This window comes from Engystomops pustulosus, chromosome 11 (assembly GCF_040894005.1).
Source record: "Engystomops pustulosus chromosome 11, aEngPut4.maternal, whole genome shotgun sequence".
NCBI lineage: Eukaryota > Metazoa > Chordata > Amphibia > Anura > Leptodactylidae > Engystomops > Engystomops pustulosus.
In genome coordinates this window covers 59261596-59280248 of record NC_092421.1, presented here as the reverse complement: position 1 = coordinate 59280248, position 18653 = coordinate 59261596, and the positions used below count along the sequence as shown (strand labels likewise).

The 18653-nt window shown below is 41.2% G+C and overlaps 1 protein-coding gene across 3 annotated transcripts; it reads left to right on the top strand.

Moving 5' to 3' along the window:
• Positions 1 to 1793: 1793 nt before the first annotated feature.
• On the top strand, positions 1794 to 18238 carry CEP55 (centrosomal protein 55). Of its 3 annotated transcripts, none has more exons than XM_072131259.1 (8): positions 1794 to 1946; positions 4494 to 4661; positions 6447 to 6677; positions 11517 to 11576; positions 14126 to 14270; positions 15349 to 15659; positions 16505 to 16630; positions 17443 to 18238. In XM_072131259.1, exons 2-8 carry the CDS (start codon positions 4497 to 4499, stop codon positions 17644 to 17646), a joined length of 1242 nt encoding a protein of 413 aa, XP_071987360.1. In that variant the 5' UTR covers positions 1794 to 1946; positions 4494 to 4496; the 3' UTR covers positions 17647 to 18238. The 3 variants fall into 3 exon arrangements, with proteins under 3 accessions (XP_071987360.1, XP_071987359.1, XP_071987361.1); XM_072131258.1 differs by lacking the exon at positions 1794 to 1946 and adding an exon at positions 1952 to 2030; XM_072131260.1 differs by lacking the exons at positions 1794 to 1946; positions 6447 to 6677 and adding an exon at positions 1960 to 2030.
• The last annotated feature ends 415 nt before the right edge of the window (positions 18239 to 18653 follow it).

The following is an 18653-nucleotide window of genomic DNA, read 5'->3' as shown; positions in this document are numbered from 1 at the left end:
CTCATTGTAATGAATGTGCTGCAAAAATGCCATATATTGCAATACAGAAGTATTGCAGTATATGGTAGGAGCGATCTGACTATCTAGGGTTAATGTACCTTAGATGGTCTAAAAAATAGTGAAATAAAAAGTTTAAAAAATAAAAAAAATTAATAAAATATTAAAAATTCAAATCACCCCCCTTTCCCTTGAATGGATATAAAACATAATAAACAGTAAAAATCACAAACATATTAGGTATCGCCGCGTCCCAAAATGCCCGATCTATCAAAATATAGAACCGGTTACGGGCGGCGGTGACCTCCGAGATGGGAAATGGCGCCCAAATGTCCGAAATGCGACTTTTACACCTTTTTACATAACATAAAAAATGAAATAAAAAATTATCAAAATGTCGCACAGACCTCAAAATGGTAGCAATGAAAACGTCCCCTCATTTCGCAAAAAATGACCCCTCGCACATCTCCGTGCGCCAAAGTATGAAAAAGTTATTAGCGTCAGATGGCAAAAATTTTTTTTCCTTTTTTGTACACATTCGTTTAATTTTTGAAAATGTATTAAAACACAATAAAACCTGTATAAATTTGGTATCACCGCGATCGCACCGAACCAAAGAATAAAGTAGGCGTGTTATTTGGAGCAAAGAGTGAAAGTCATAAAAACTGAGCCCACAAGAACGTGACACGTTTTTTTCAATTTTTCCACATTTGGAATTTTTTTTCAGCTTCGCAGTACACGGCATGTTAAAATAAATAACATTACGGGAAAGTAAAATTTGTTACGCACAAAATAAGCCCTCACACAGGTCTGTACACGGAAAAATGAAAAAGTTATGGATTTTTGAAGTTGGAGAGCGAGAAATGAGCCGAAAAACCCTGCGTCCTTAAGGGGTTAATGCCACTGGATACAAAAGTAGGTGTGTACACCCTGTTAGTTCATGTAAACCCAATTTATCAAAGGTAACTTTATAAAGATGTGCAAATTGATGCAATTCAACCCACAAGTTTGAGCAAATAAAAAAAAAGGACAATTCAAGACATCACTGTTACGTATTAAGATTTAGCAAATGTATTAAGGGCAAAACCTACAATGTCTCCGTGTGTTTTAAGCAGTTTTCAGTCAAATCATTGAAGAACAATATTCTAATGTCTGTATTTAGCATTGTCTGCTATACATCTGTTATCCACCAAATTTCTCTGCAGTCCCATTCACCCTGGACCTGGTATATAAGATGACGGCTGAGTGGTTCAGGCGACAGCAATTCCATTTATTATATTTTGCTCTATTCCCTAAGAAGAATGGCTTGACCATTATATATTCTTTTACCTCTTCTGTCTCCCCACTCCTCCTCATAAACTGTAAGCTCTTGTGATCAGGGACCTCACTCCTCTTGTTCCATACGAATGTTTGTGCTCTGTCATGTTTTATTACATTTGTATTTGTTTCCCATGATTTGTAAAGCGCAACGGAATATGATGATGCTATATAAATAAAGATTATTATTATTACGATAACTATAATAATCTAATATAATAAACTGTTTTTCTGACAGACCCAATTGCACGCGCTCACCGTGCCCTAGGGCACTCTTCACGAACTACCGCTCTGAAATGAAAGCCGCATGTGAATGAGGTCCAACATGCACTAAAATTGCTATTTATAACCCCTTAGCGGAGCCGTTTTCCAGCATCGTCGGCGGCAGAGCATGCAGGTTGTGCTCGTCTCCTGTTACTACTCTGGCAAACCAACACAGCGCGATAATTTGAACGCATATTGATAAGATTGTCCCTGCCCTTGCACCGTACCGCCCCTGGAATGTGTTGGTGTGGGGGCCGCCTTGTCAGGTGACGTCACCGCGTACGGCGCGTTTTTCAAACAGCCCGGAAGTGAGTAGCAGATGTGATGCAGGAGGCTCCCCGGCAGGTGTCTCCGCTGCTCGTCCTCAGGTCAGTCCCGGGGTGTCCCTTCTCCGTTATGCGGGTGCGGGCTGTGTGCACGGGCTCCTATCCTGAGTCCTCCCAATAATGTCTGTGCGTATCTTGTATTCATGGCTGACTGTATATTGGGGGGAGGAGTAGTGGGGGGTATAGTGTCTTGTTTAGCTCTTACACCATAGTGTGTATAGTTATATGTGTATTTTTATATGTCCTTCTAGTTGTCTGTTTGTCGGATATATCGCACATGGTTTCTGTTCAGCATTTTTTAACCAGAGCCACTCGTCTCTCCTCCTCTCTTACTTTCACTTTTCGCTACGAGTGTTCCTCAAAAAAATTAGTTTTCTGTATTTTTTTTTAATGAAAAAAAATCCAAATTTATTCTATCTTCTCTATCACCATCATAACTCTCCAAACCCTGAATCCTCTGAATTTCCTTTGACTCTATTGTCCCTCGTGATCTGTGCCGCGCTGCAGAATATGATGGCGCTATATAAAGATTTATTATTATTGTCTGTAGCGGGGCCCAGTTTCTCATGGCTAGCAATGGCACTTTTCTTGTATGGACCCCTCTTGTGCATGTAGCTGCTTATAGCCATTGCATCTGTCAGCTCCCTCCTTCTCCATGTTGCTGGAGGGGGGCACATTTCAAACAGTCATATCATCTCTATTGTGACACCTAGCCCCCCTTCCCCTGTAATCATACTTTGGCTTATTTTCAGGGAGAAACGATAGATGAGTTAAAAAGTACAGAGCAGAGAGACATAAACAGTTCTGTTAGAAGATAGTGCTTATAGAATATTATTATAGCCACGTAGAGAGCACAAAGGGAGCTGTATAGACAAACACAAGGAGAGCAGTAATAAGCCTGTATTTGGATATCTGTATCAACACTGAGATAAAACTGTTACTAAGGAGGGACTTTGCATCCTGGTTCTTTACAAACTGAGCAGATGGTCCCTGACTTACAAACGGACCTCTGGATGTTTGTAATTTACTGTCCTAGGCTACAATGATCAGCTGTAAGAGTTATTAAATGTGGCTGCAATTAAGATTTTATTATTAATCCTGGTTCTGATCACAACACAAAATTTTTAAATCCAGTTCCCACAGAGACCAAAAAAATTTGTCTGAGGTCTCCATTATAAAATATACAGTTCCAACTTGCATACAAATTCACCTTAAGAACAAACCTACAGAACCTATCATGTATGTAACCTGGGGACTGCCTGTATATTACAAAAATGTTCACAACATTCTCGACACAATGTTAAACATACGCTTTTTATATAAGATACAGCATTGATGGCTGCAATCTACTGGATTTACTACAAAGACTTATCTGTTCTCCTGCTCAGCTGTTCCTCACAGCTGCCGTGTTTTGCAGTCAAGAGCCTCATTATTCACAAGTGATGACTGTTTGTTTTCCAGGGGTTGGAATAAAAAGTATCCCCTTAAAGGACACCTGTCATCAGCTCTGTGTCACTTGTCCTGTCACCTCTACTTGTTGGAGCAGCTCACAAGGATCCACCCCAGCCTTTATCTAGTTATTTCATACATTAATCATTATAAAATCATCTATTCTTTGTTATGTAAATGAGGCTGGTCACATGGTCAGAGGCAGTGATGTCACCCCTGTTCCCCCTCCCCTCACCTCCCCCTGTTCATGTCTGTGTGTAATGTATAGTAAAGCATTGCTGGTGTCTGTGCTGCATCTGCTGATATGCTGCATCCTCCTAATACACAGAGACACAGACATCAGCTACACAAGTACCTGACATGTTCTGCTATAACATGGCTGCATCCTGGAGCTGTTGTATCTCTCCTATACACACACAGGCTGCAGGGGGCATGGCCACCAGCACCAGGAAGCACATGGAAACATTACACCATTATACCTCACATCATTATACAGGCTGTGAGTCAAGCACTGGGGGTGTGGCTGTACCTCCCACTCATGAAGAAGGTGAACAGCTTGAATATGCTAATGCTTCATTGGGCATTTCACAGGTCATTTGCATACAGCTTTAGGACCTCATTGCTTAGGGTTACAGGCATGTAGAGGGACAATGAAGGGATAGAGGCAATGCTCTCTAATGGCAGTTTGTGAAAATATATTTAGTTTAGGGGGGTTATTTTGCCTGACGTGTTCTCTTTAACCCCTTATCAACATTGGACTCAGTAGTACATCACAATTGGCAGTGATTTTCCGACATGTGACTCACTACTACGGAGCCGGTGTCAGCTTTATACTACAGCTGACACTCGCCTCTAACTCCCACAATCAGATGTTCCTTTCATCACGGGTGTTAATCCATTACACTTTGATCACGAGCTTCTGAAGTGGATCGGACCCCAGACGATTAAAAGCTATTGTTGTAGAATCATCCCTTTTACTGATTCTTTCCTCTGCTGTTGCTGTTTGCAGGACAAGGATATGAAGGTGTCTCTACATATTTTTCTTAGCATGATGAATAGATGTTTAAACCTTAAATATACCCATACCTTGTTTTTCTATATCGGAGTTCATTTAGTATTATTTTTTTTTTCTTCTTATAGAAAATGACCTCCAGAAATGGCGCCAACAAGCCTGCCCTTAGGACCGCCGCCCCAAAAGTGGACAGTGATTTAGAAAAACTCAAGAGGGAAAACGCAATCTTGAAAAAGAAAGTAGAAGAAGCGAATAAATCTAAACTATCAGGAGCTGAGAGGAACCGGCTGCTGGAGGTAAATTAGTGGCTGGCGCTGTAGGGGGGAGACCAACTGGTGCTGTCTGTAGACAGGACCTCTCTAAGCAGTCCGGGCTTCAGTCTCTTCTCACTTTAAAAAGGAGCCTTGTATGATTCTGGAACACGTTGTGTTATATGAAGAAATTCTTGACTCTCCTTGAATACCTATGCGTGCAATAAAGACAATTCTCCTGTAACATTATCAATAGGAAATTATGGGGAGGATTCTGCTTACGAGAATTGAACTGAATTGAAAATGATTATATTTAAAATCTTTATCTGACCATTTAAAAAAAAAAAAAAAAGATTGTTATGTGTTAGAAATTGTAATCCAGTGCTGGATTAATAGTGATGTTGCTCCTTACTGCTGTGTAATGTCCTCTATGCTGCTTAACTTTTTGATGATATGCTACAACCGGGGGGGGGGGGGCTGAGATTTTGAGCAGCATATGGGCAAAATCATAGGTATTTGTTTCCACTTTCTAAGACCTAAAACTGAGCATTAGAAGTATTGTGGAGAGATTAAAAAAATGTTAAATAAGTTAAATCGTGACCAGAAACGGTGTGTTCTCATTTACCTAAACACACAGCAGCTTATCCTGAAAAGTCTGCAACTCAAGCATAAAAAGGGGTATAATCCCAAATCTAATCCATATGTGCTACGGATACATACTGCTGAGTGTGCCCGGACTCTCTAGACTAAGACCATTCTCCTGAATGATATTTCTTTTTATGGGAGTCGTTGGTGGTTCTGACCATACAAAGCTACAGAGCGTGTAAGCCAGCAGTCCTAGAGAGATGATTTATTATACACTTGTACATAGTCCAGCTACAATCCTGGGATATAAATGTATGAACCATCCTGCTGCTACTAACACACATAATGATTATTACACAATTCCCCCTCCAGAATTGTGTTTATCGGTTACCAGTCCTTAGGCTATAATGCATGTCGGATCAGTTGAGGTACAACACAGTTGGTCAGACAATTGCATTGTCCCCTGTTAGCAGTAATACTGGCTGAACAATCATATTTTGTTAACATGGAAACCCATGTTGGATAATATCAGTAAAATAAATGAGCGTTGATGAGTCATGGGACCCGTCACAGGTTCAGGTGTAGAGAATCTTGTTGGCGGATGCTATCGATATGACATCTTTGACCATTGTCCACCTCTGATTTAGTGAATCTGCTGTAGTAAATGTCTGTTATCATAGAATTGTACATTGGATTAAAGAAGCTTTCTACCTGTTTTTGGCCTATGTACATATAAAAAAAATGTTGAGGCCATCTTTTAGTTAATGTCCTCATGTATCATTGTCTGCAATCTCCATTCCTTATTGTCCCTTAACAAGATTCTTTTAATGTTGAGAATGGTCCAGGGAACTAGAACCTCTATTTTTCATTTTCAGCCTGTCACCCCCCTGCCGCCTGCTTATGATTGGATTCTTCCTATTAGTTCTTCCAAGTAGAAGGCAGAATTCACACAAATGCTGCATAAATCTCTGGTTCTGATTTGGACAGAGCTTATTATTGGAAGTTATGAACAACCTCTTTGAATGGGCAGATAAAACCAGTATAGAATTGCACCTGCCTGTACAGGAGAGCATATACTATACTGATGGTCAGACTGAGGGTCACGTGACCCACCTGCCCCTAGTAAGAGTTCCCGAAATATATGGCTGCAACTGAGACAGGACGAGAGCTTCTTTAATGCCGGTACAAGTATTGAATTGTACAGAATGTCAATAATGGTCACACAGTTTTATTCCTTGGGTGCAGAAAATTCTTGACCTGGAAACCCGAAATGTGAAAGACTGTGATGATAGGGCCAGACAAGGTGAAGTGATACAGAACTTCAGTGACGTCCTCAATGCTAGAAATAACGGACAGGTTCAGCTGTTAGCGATGGAAGCCAAGAGACTAGAAGAAATCTCTGCAGAGATCTGGAAGGAGCTTCTAGATGTTCTACATCGTAAGGGTCAGTGGCCAGCTAGCAGATCTGATGAGCAGGTACTCCCAGCAGTGACCAGTGTATATTGTTTCATCCCGGTGATATTGTTCTGGGGTTGTCCACTTACTAGATGGATTGATTAAAGAAGAGCTCACAATAGGAATAGTGATAACACTGCAGGAACCATTAAACCTCTATCTAGCCAAAATCACCCCTGCTCCACAACAACTACAGTGCTGCTCGCTCTCCCCTCCTCGTCTGCAGCTAGAGATCAGAAATCACCCAGTGTCCTGTGTCGCAGTTATACTTTTTAGGCAAAAGGGGCTTTGCTACGGGAACTGTATATCTGGAAAGGAGGGATGAAGACAATTGACAATTGTGCGAAAAGGTTACTGCACTGGTCGTTGAAAAGTGGGATTTTTTTTTTTTTAAATGAAAAGTACAAAAGGCCCTTTCCTGTTTTTTCATTTCCATTTTTCACTCCCCACCTTCAAAAATCTATAACTTTTTTATTTTTACACGTAAAGTGCCGTGTGACGGCTTGTTTTCTGCGTAACAAATTGCACTTCATAGTGATGGTATTAAATATTCCATGCCATGTACTCGGAAGCGGGAAACAAATTCCAAATGCAGTGTAAGTGGTGAAAAACTGCATTTGCGCCATTTTCTTGTGGGCTTGGATATTACGTCTTTCACTGAGCGCCCCAAATGACATGTCTACTTTATTCTTTGGGTTGGTAGGATTAAGGGGATACCAAATTTGTATAGGTTTTATGTTTTCATACATTTACAAAAATTAAAACCACCTGTACAAAAATAATTTTTTTTATTTTTGCCAACTCCTGGCGCTAATAACTTTTTTATACTTTGTTGTACGGAGTGGGTGGTGTCATTTTTTTGCAAATTTGATATTTTCAATGATATCATTTTTAGGACTGTACGACATTTTTTGATCACTTTTTATAGATTTTTTAATATTTTTCAAAATGGCAAAAAAAGTGCCATTTTCGACTTTCGGTGCTATTTTCCATTACGGGGTTAAACTTATTGAAAAACCGTTATCATATTTTGATCAGGCATTTTTGGATGCCTCTATACCTGATGTGTTTATGATTTTTACTGTTTATTTATATTTATGCCAGTTCTAGGGAAAGGGGGGTGATTTGAAATTTTAGGTTTTTTTATTATAATTTTTTTTCAGACTCCCTAGGGTACTTTAACCCTAGGTTGTCTGATCGATACCATCATATACTGCTATACTACAGTATGGCAGTATATGGGGATTTTACTCCTCATTCATTACAATGTGCTATCAGCACATTGTAATGAAGTCGTTAAAACGAAATGGCCTCGGGTCTTCAGAAGACCCGAGGCTACCATGGAGACGGATCTCCGATTCCCGATGACGTCAAGGGGAGCGGCGATCCCAGGTAAGATGGCGGCGCCCATGCGCCGCTATCTTTTTGGGGCTGCCGGCAGCCATCGCTGTGATAACAATATGCAGCAAAGACTTGCTGGCTCTGGAGAGGGCTCAGCCCGTGAGCCCTCTCAGTACAGTGCGACCCGACCGCTGCCGTGAATACACGGCGGGCGCGAACCGGTTAAAATACACACAGTACTGGTGGTCCCCTATTTAAGAAGACCTGATTTACAGGCGACCCCAAGTTACAAACAGACCTCTGGATTATGGTAATTAACTGTACTTTATCCTTAGGCTACAATAAACAGCTGTAACAGTTATCACAGGTGTCTGCATGAAGATTTATTGTTAATCCTGGTTCCAACTTTTTTAAAATCCAGTTGTCACAAAGACCAAAAAAAATTTGGCTGGTGTTGCAATTCTATAATATACAGTTTCGACTTGCATACAAATTCCACTTGAGCACAAACCTACAGAACCTATCTTGTACATAATCTGGGACTGTCTGTATTGGCCTGCTAGTAACAAGATTGAATCTTCCATGCAGATTTTGTTGTACATGTGATGGATATACAAGGACATGCTTCAGACATAAGATAATGAATTTTAGTGTTACAGGGGATATGTTTTCAGTGTCAAAATGGATGCATCTTGATATGGAAATTCAGTGTCCGAAATCTGCCTCCTGTTCATTTTAGTGGGAGACTGCTTGAGAAAAATCTGCATGCGGAATGGGGGGATAGAGGGAGACATTATCTATTTACACACAGCTGGCCCCTTGCAAAGGGGTAGGTCAACATCTGCAAAGAGTTTATATGGGTTTTCTCCGGGTCCTCCGGTTCCCTCCCACACTCCAAAACATACTGGTAGGTTGTTTAGATTGTGAGCCCCATTGGGGGCAGGGACCAATTTGTCATGCTTTGTTCATCGCTGTGTAATCTGTGTCGTATATATAAATAAACTACAGGCAGTCCCCGGGTTACATACAAGATAGGGTCTGTAGGTTTGTTCTTAAGTTGAGTTTGTATGTAAGTCGGAACTGCATATTTTATAATTGAAACCCCAGCCAAAATTTTTTTGGTCTCTGCGACAATTGGATTTTAAAAATATTGGGTTGTCATAAGAACCAGGATTAACAATAAATCTTCATTACAGACACCTGTGATAACTGTTATAGCTGTTTATTGTAGCCTAGGGCTAAAGTACAGTAAATTACCAATATCCAGAGGTCCGTTTGTAACTAGAGGCTGTATGTAAGTCAGGTGTTCTTAAGTAGGGGACCGCCTGTATTATTATTCCTGGGCATGGCAAATGGCTGGGGGTAGAGGGGGAGGTTGAGTGCTCCTCATCCCTCGACATAGGAAGTCGAGGGGTGCGATAAAGTGGCTGACACGGTGCGATGAGCGATATGGAAGAGTGTGTTTCTCACCGAGGTGGAGGTGGTCATGTGCTACCCATATAAAAATGTTACCAGATGGGGGAAAACTATCCATGTGCAAGAGGCATTAGGCTACGTATTTTTTGCAGTGTGTTTTAACGGCTAGCACACCTCCCCATGATATTCTGTTGGCTCATTCACACATCTACATATGTGGGCCATTTGCTTGAGCCACAGGCTTTGGAGCAGGTCCTATCTCTGCCACTGTTCTCAGGTTGGGCAGTGGTGAGGGGGATATCACATGGCCATTACACACACCACAAACACTGGATGTCATAGGTCAGATGTTTGCCCCCTGATATGTGTGTGGGCATGGAGCCTGAGAGGCTTATTGTGCTGCCTTTATCAGAAATAATGAAAGCAGTGGTACAAATCTAGAAGTAGTAGTAGTTGCAGCAACTTGAAGTCATTACTAAAAAGCACTTTTATTACTGCCAACAAAGTCTGTGTGTAAATGGTCAGATTATGATTATGGTCTCCGTATTCCTGGATGATTATTACTTCATCCACAAGATGGCGACGTTCCACTGTCTGATTAAATGATAGTGTGAGGGTAACATGTTCTCTATTTTAATCACAAATTCTTGCACTACACATGAATTTGCGATTATTTAACGGCTTCTGTGCCAGATAACAAATAGGCAGCTGTGGTGCTGTTTTTGGAGAAAAGCCAGAGTTCTTTGTGTGTGCCAAAATCAATAATTAAAAGAATAGACAGAAGAAAAGGTCAGGATGCTGTTGCACAGTTACTATGCAGGACCATGTTCACATTACAATATATACATGCTGAAAAATCCCCCCCCCCCTTTTTTTTTTTTTTTGTGTCCATGGAACCAGCCCTGGGCCATCTGACATTAGAATATGGAATGGGTGGATGGATGTGTGGTGTATCTTTATGAGGGCAATCATAGACAAACCTCTTACTAGTGATTCCATGACACAGAGTTTTTCTCAATTTCCTGGAAAAGCTCTTCAATATAATCTTTTATAACAATCCACACAACAGTCTTATCTCCTGTATCCACACCCCATCATTATTAATGAGGGACACTTACTCATAAATCCAAGCACCGTGACACTGGTAATCTTATATTTGTTATGCATGGCCTCTTCCTTTCTTAAATAAGTTTTTAAAAATTTATAATCATGAGCCCAAAGTGCCTGGAGGGGGGGGAAGCTGTTACCAAAGCCATCCGTGATGAAGCTTCACAGGCTGTTACACTGTGTGCTGCCCTGAGATCATATGAGGCAGTTGGAGGGGGAGAAGTGGTTGAGCAGGGGGAAGGGTGAGATGGCGTAACAGCTTGTGAAGCTACAGCACAGCGGGGCTCTTGTAGCACCCCCACCAGGCGGGGCCTGGAGCATTAGCATAATTTTTTAAAATTGATTTTACAAATAAGACTGGGGAGGGGAAAGTGCTCTTGCACAGTTCAACAGCCAGTGAATCTACAGCACAGTGGGGCTCTGGTAAAACCCCTATGACCCAGATGATCAGGCTCATAGCATAATTTTAAAAGTTTAGAAGGAAGGAGGTAATGGATAACAAAAATAAGATTACCACAGTTACCTGGACCGACGAGTAAGTCCCTGGTTTATCATGATGGACTTTAATGGCAGATAAGGATTGATTATAGTATCTAACCCAAACTTAGTGCGTCCTTTAGTTTAGTCAGGGTGAATTCCCCCCTAACCTCTAATCAAATACCCTACAATAAGGGGAACTCGAGAATAGTACATTTAAAAACATTATAAATTTTTATTTCATATATGTTAAAACTAATGCAAACATTGATTTAGACAAAAACTAAAAATGGTCCCAAGATAACAGGGGAGACTTCAGCAGCTCATCAGTAGCAAGCTAGTTACGATTTTGAACAATGCATCAAATAAAACACATCCCTTTATATAATAGGTAGTATACAGGTTATTACCTTGCTATGGCTGTTTGTCTGCAGGCCTTGTCAGTGATTGGATAGATATTTGAGATAATTCCATATGGATTGTCATGGATAATGGGATCTTGTCTTTTTTCTTTTCCAGAATGTACCCAAGACAGAAGATATGAACAGACTCCACATCCTGGAGGCGCAATTGAAAGACGTGGGTATCACTTGTTTGTATTTGTCCAGGGGTTTTCTTTTTTTTTTTTTTTTTTTTTTTTTTTGCACAGGGAAAATAAGGTGGGAAAAACCTTATTCATTTAAATTAAAGCCAGCTTTTTTATTTACTTCTAGCACTGCCTTTAAAGGGGTTGTCCAGTTTTGGTCAATAATTGGCCATTAAAGAAAATCTACCATTTGAATTCATGCATTATGAAGCAAACATGCCTTGAGAATGCTGTAGCTACACTGATGCAGAAACATATCTTGTTTAATCCCTGCGTTGAGTGGTTTTGCTCAAAAAACAATTATAAAATTCAGGATAGTGAGTCTGTCGCTCCTTTGCCTGGCTCAACACTTCTCTTCTTATGCTGCTCAGGAGAATGATGTAATCACTGACAGGCAGAAGTAATCAATCGCTGTGCCATCCCCCCCAGCTGCTGTGTATGAGCGATCCAGCTCAGGTTGATTAGTCCTGTCTGGACAGTGCAGACAGCTGGTGTAATGTTTTTAATGTACTGCAAGAAGCATGCAATCCAGCTTTCCCAAGGTCCTGAACGTCATTGTTTTTCAGTAAAACCATTCAACTCGGGTATTGAACAATATATGTTTTTGCATCAGTGTGGCTACAGCATTCTCAAGGTATGTTTGGTTAATAATGCATGAAATCAAATTGTAGATTTCCTTTAACCCCTTACTGACATGTGACGTAATAGTACGTCACATGTCGGGACCCGGTGCATGGAGAGTGCTCGTAGGCCGAGCCCTCCCCATAGCTGGTAAGTCTTTGCTGCATATTGCAGCAAAGGCTTACTGATAACACCTGCAATCTGTGTCGACACCGACCGCAGGTGTTTTCCTGCAGATCGCCGCCGGCAAAGGTGCCGGCGGCTTCAAAAAGATGGTGACGCTGCCATCTTTCTGAGGATCGTCGCTCCCCGTGACGTCATCGGGGAACGGCAATCCATTGCCATGGTAGCTTCGGGTCTCACGAAGACCCGAAGCTACTTCGGGTTAACTCATACATTACAATGTGCTATCAGCACATTGTAATGTATGAGTAGTAAAATCCCCATATACTGCCATACTGTAGTATGGCAGTATATGATAGGATCGTACAGACACCCTATGGTTAAAGTACCCTAGGGAGTCTGAAAAATAGTAAAAATAAAAAAGTTTAAAAAAAAAATATAATAAAAAAACCTAAAAATTCAAATCACCCCCCTTTCCCTAGAACTGACATAAATATAAATAAGTAGTAAAAATCATAAACACATTAGGTATCCGAAAATGCCCGATCTATCAAAATATGATAACGGTTTTTCACTGCGTTTAACCCCGTAACGGAAAATTGCGCACAAAGTCGAAGATTGCACTTTTTTGCCATTTAAAAAAAAAAAAATCTATAAAAAGTGATCAAAAGGTCGTACAGTCCTAAAAATGATAACATTGTAAACGTCATCAAAATCCGCAAAAAAACGGCACCGCCCACAGCTCCAAACACCAAAGTATGAAAAAGTTATTAGCGCCAGAAGATGGCAAAATCCCCCCAAAAAATTTTGTACAGGTGGTTTTAATTTTTTTAAATGTATGAAAACGTTATAAAACCTATACAAATTTGGTATCCTCCTAATCGTACCGACCCAAAGAATAAAGTAGACATGGATTTTACGGATTTCACTGTGCACCCCAAATGACAAGTCCACAAGAATACGGCACAATTGCATTTCTTTACCAATTTCACTGCATTTGGAATTTTTTTTCCGCTTCCCAGTACACGCCATGGAATATTTAATACAATCTCTATGAAGTGTAATTTGTTACGCAGAAAATAAGCCATAACACAGCTCTGTACATGGGAAAAATTAAAAAGTTACAGATTTTTGAATGTGGGGAGTGAAAAATGAAAATGCAAAAACTAAAAAGGGCTGCGTCGGGAAGGGGTTAACATTGGTTGTTAAAGGGGTTGTCACAAGTTTGCTCGGTATCTCCAGTTCACATGATACACAATCATTAGGACAATTTATCTACAGATCCCTGTTTCATCTTTGCATCCATGCTCCAGGGTACAGTGAGAAAACTATAGGTTTTGTTCCGTCCTTTTGTAATTGAATCGCCCGACTTCTGTCCTCTGCCCCTGGTGTAATGATATTTGCTCAGCATCAGGGCAATTGTTATGCCTTCTATTAGCCTCTCCACAACAGATGCTATTGTATGAGCGCTAAATGTCAGTGATAAGTAGCGGGGAGAGGATATTGCAGGTCATCATGTCATGTGTACAGCTCATTATAAAGCTAAATTACCATAGATGTATACCTGCAATATAAAGGCTGGTGATAAGGCGACCAGCTGTCACCTGCAGCGGCCGTCATCTCATTCGGATACTATGACGATTTCTGTCATTGTAGTAAATACAAAGAGATTAGTGATGTTTTGGTATATTGTGGCCTAGTTATGCAGAGAAGCCATAGTAGTCACTTAGTAAGGAGCTGTATGGAATATACAGTCTAAGTGAATGTACTAATAGGTATTTACCTTTATATCATATAGGCCTTGGAAAAGAACGGCCAGTGGTTGGTGTATGACCAGCAACGAGAAGCGTACGTGCAAGGGTTAATGGCTCGGATGGCGGAGCTGGAGAAGCAAGTGGCCAGTGCCAAGCAAACTCAACAAGTCAAAGAGAGCAAGTCAGAGGGTCCGTGGTGCAGTTTTCATTTTTGCATTTTACCTATTAGGGCCACTAATTTGCTTGTTGAAGGGACTCCCATATTTGCAAAAAAAAACTGACTATGAAGGTACATTGGTTAGTTAAAGGATTTGTCCATTTGCAGTGACTGTTCCACTGCCCACAGGATAAGGGATAACTTGCTGATTCATTGGGATCCAGCTGTGTGACCCCCACGGATCATTTGAACGGGATCCATTGTACCCCAAATGCATGAAGCAACAAGTCGGAGATGTGCACTGCCGGTCCATTGATGGACGTAGCAAGTCCTGCAATCAACCATCTCTGCATAAATGAAGCACCAGGCGCAGGAGCCACCAACTTCTCTGTTGGTTTGAGGGTACAACAGTCCCCCGTTCTTGTGATCCATGCGGGTCTGTCGCACTTGGCAACTCTTATTATTTGGGGCTTACTTTGTGGCAGAAAATTGTGGCAAAATTCTGGGGCATTTTTGGTGCACAGCAGTTTTTTAGTTAAGAGGCCATTACTATGTGCCAAGTCTCTCTAAACTGCCTTGAACCCTTAGATTAGATTTTCGGCTCAAATTATGAACGAGATGGGTAAAGCACTTGCATTTACGCCTGTACAAGTGTTGTAGTCGCATGCAAATACGGTTTTACTCCTTGATAAAGTATTATGCAAATAAATATTATGCTTTTATCTCCTCTGTTGTTGGTGGGAAAAAATACGGTAAGAAAAATTTTAGTGACCTCTAGACGTGGAATTGAATTTGAAGGGGTTGTCCCACTATATGCAAAAAATAAAATAAAAAAATGTAACCTGTACTTGCATCCTCTGGTGCTCCTGGGCTTCCGTGCCGTGTTCCATCAGAGCTGTGCCTGCCACGCCTTCTTTGCCGGAGCTGTATCGGGGGCATAGGTCCAACTGACCACGGCACATGAGTCTGGGATCACCACAGGAGTAAGTTCAGGTTTGTTTTGTTTTTAAACAGCCCGCCCTAGCTGTACCCAATAAATTAAAAGGGAGGGCACTGGGTATTTAAACTGTGCATCCTTTCAATCTTACCCTCTTATATTGATGATTTCAGCACAAGAAGATAAACAGAAATACTATGACCGGCTCCTGCTCACTGCCAAGAAAGACCTGGAAGGGGAGAGGCAGATCACGGCTCAGCTGAATTCTGAGCTTTCTGCCATGAGGATGAAGTACGAGGAGCAGAAGAGAGAGCTGGAATATGCATCCACCACCCTGACCTCACTGCGAGAAGGAGAGAAGGGGCAGCGGGAGGATGACCGCAGGCGGTTTAAGGAGAAAATGCTGAGGTTAAAGGGTGAACTCGATTTGTATCGGGAGAAGTATGAGGAGGAAAAGAAGAAAAACTGGGACCTTTCAAATCAGGTACAACACGAAAGCTACAGCTCAGAGGGGCTCTGGTAACACACGCCTTCTGGCCTATTAGCGTAATTTTAAAGGAAGCCGGCTATGGATAACGAATATAGAAAGTTTACCACAGTCATGGTGCCTGGATCCACGAGTAAGTGTCCCTGGTTGATCATGTTTGAATTGGATGGTAGATTTCCTTGAACGACTACCGTATTGTATTTTTACGGTGGTCCTAATGCACAGGATTTCAAAATTTGCAGAGAGCCAGTGACGTCATCGGCTCTCTATGCAAGGCAATAATGGACTAGGGGGTGAATAATCCCTGGGTCTATGCAGAGCCCATCAGCCTAAATTCCATATTATACAGAGATTTTATTAAAAATGTGGCTGTTCCAGCAAATAATAAACAAAAATTCCAGCACAGGGGGCCAGGACCTGGAGGTGAGTACTAATAATCTACCATTGGTGATTTTGATGGTAGATGTCCTTTAGACTCGTATGGGGACAGCAGTCTCCCGCTGCCAACTGGACTCGATTGTCTTATCAGATCAGACAAGGTGAGATGGAAACAGCAGCTCTCCAACTGGTAGGTCCATTTTGAAGATGTTCCAGGGGTTGGGATCTGCTTCAGTTAGACATTTATTGGTATAGACCCACAAGGAAAAAAAGTCTAATCCAGCACAATAACTTGGTGATCTTCTCTAGTTAAAATTGCTTTTTGTTTGCACATCTTAAAAAGAATACAGTACATGTCCATCATTCCGGCTGAGAGCCTTTGAACGGGTTTGAACCTTTTTTTTTCTGAGAATTGTGCATGTTTATTGATATATACTGTTGATATTCCATATATTTTTGTCCAGATTCAGAGGTGCACTGCTGATTTAGAAAACGGGAAGATTGACCAACAAAATGTACAACAGCAACTGAATAAAGTCCTGAAAGAACTGAGGAAAACAAGGGAACAAATCACAAAGCTGGAGCCTGCAGTAAGTCCAGTAGCTGTACATGGGATGCATACTGGTACCATTCTTCTTCTAGGACATCCAACCTCTTGGGCTGATGTATATGCGTTTCTATAACCCACCCCCTCCCCCCATACAAGATTTCTGAATTTTAATCCAATCCATGCCCATTGTCCGATCACACATTGTAGTTGGTATGGGCAGTGATGTCATGTCCTCAATGTATCTCTAAGAAGTCCTGTGATATGCTGGCAGCTGCACTGAGCATTATATTTATTTATAACAGATCTATAAAATAGGTCCACAATTTTAGATCAGCATGGCTCCCACATCCAGCACCACTACAGATCATCTGTGGCACATAGAGAATGGAATAGGAAGTGGACAGCTCCGTTCTATGTGTAGTGGTAAATCCTGATTACTGCATTTGAATGGATGCTTGGCTGCAGTTAATCGATTCAGCCACTACACAGGGAACGGAGCTGCCTGCTTCTTGTTTGGTGCTGGTTGTTCGACCTTCACAAATCCGAAATGGAGGAATTGTTCTATAGGTAGGTTATCAATATCGTGAAAACTCCTTTTGTGTTGGGATTTCCAGGTTAATTAAGCTCTATGCACATGAGGGTAGTTTATCTTTATCAAATCTGTGTGGGCCTCTAGTGTTGTAATCACCCCAGCGAGGTTAGCCGGGAAGAGCTGTTCCTTTTGATCATCAGCTGGTCAGAATGGGCCATAGTAGTGGTACCCCCACTCTTAAAGGTTATAAACTCTGCATAATGGCCACTAAATAAAGTGTAGATCTATAATGTAATGCTTTCATAAATTCTCTCTGACAGAAACGGGACATATACTTTGTTGACTCGTCCTACAACTTTGCTTCGGACTTCAATGACAAGATGAGCCTTCGAGAGGAGCAACAATCTCCGAAGCAGAGAAATGTCTTAGATGAGAGCTTCCTGGAGTGTCCCAGATGTCGGGTCATGTACCCCACCAGCCAGCACCGCGAGCTCCTCGCACACATAGATTTCTGCACCGTTTGAAGAAGTCTTATGTTTACATCTGGACTGACCGGTCTCCTCTACACTCCACCCCTCCACCTTACGTTTGTAAAATTGTGTTCTACCAGCAGACACTCGATTCTTTTAATAGGTCATTGTTTTTCATACATTGTATATTGTACTGTAGAGATCATCTGTCCCAGGTTGGTCATTATAATCTTACATTGTCATGTCTAAATGTGGCAATGAATTGTAGGGTCTACACTGGGTGACCTGCCCCAACCACACTGGGGTTAACTGAACTGACACAACAAAGCTCTGGCTAGCATTTTGCACTTGTAAAGAATATCCACATAGTCGCCAGCCTCGAAAGAACAAATCCCTCCTGCTGCACTGATCTATGTCTGAATGATGAACTTTCTGCTTTTCTTAACATTGCACTTTTATTTCCTTTTTTTGTGATAAATCTGTTCTTGAGATGTTAAGTTTTTTTTTTTTTTAATATATTTTTCTTTATTTTGTATTACATGCCATATTTTAAACTCGGTGCCAGTAACATTTTGAGGTGTTTAACTTTTAACATGGAGATTGATTCTATGAGAGATTTGATGTAATAAAAGTTGCAAAAAGATTATATATTTTGTGGTGTGTGTGTGGTTTTGGTGTGTTTTTTCGTGTTTTGTTTTTTTGAAATATGGTGAAGAGATATTATTCTGATCTGAATCTTAGACATCCTGTTTGACTTTCTCAGTTTCTGAAGAAAGTCATGAGGAAGCAAATCAGCCACATTCTCTTATTGGTAATACAGAAAGCACAACACCACAATCAACCACAGGAATGCTTGCTATGACTAAGACTACATGCACACTGCTACCAGGCACCGCAAAGGATTGGGTAGGCCCTATTTCTGCCCAATTTGTTGCCCATTTACACGACTTCCTATGGAGTCAGCTTGCGGCTCACAGCACATGTCTGCTCATGCGGACATGTGCATGGAGCCTAAACACCAGTCCATAAGTGCATGAAGGTGTTTTAATGTCCCAAAATGG

Coding starts and splice junctions, on each gene's coding strand:
- CEP55 (XM_072131258.1), top strand. Junction 6,678..11,516: donor CTAGCAGATCTGATGAGCAG/GTACTCCCAGCA, acceptor TTTCTTTTCCAG/AATGTACCCAAGACAGAAGA. Junction 16,631..17,442: donor TCACAAAGCTGGAGCCTGCA/GTAAGTCCAGTA, acceptor TCTCTCTGACAG/AAACGGGACATATACTTTGT.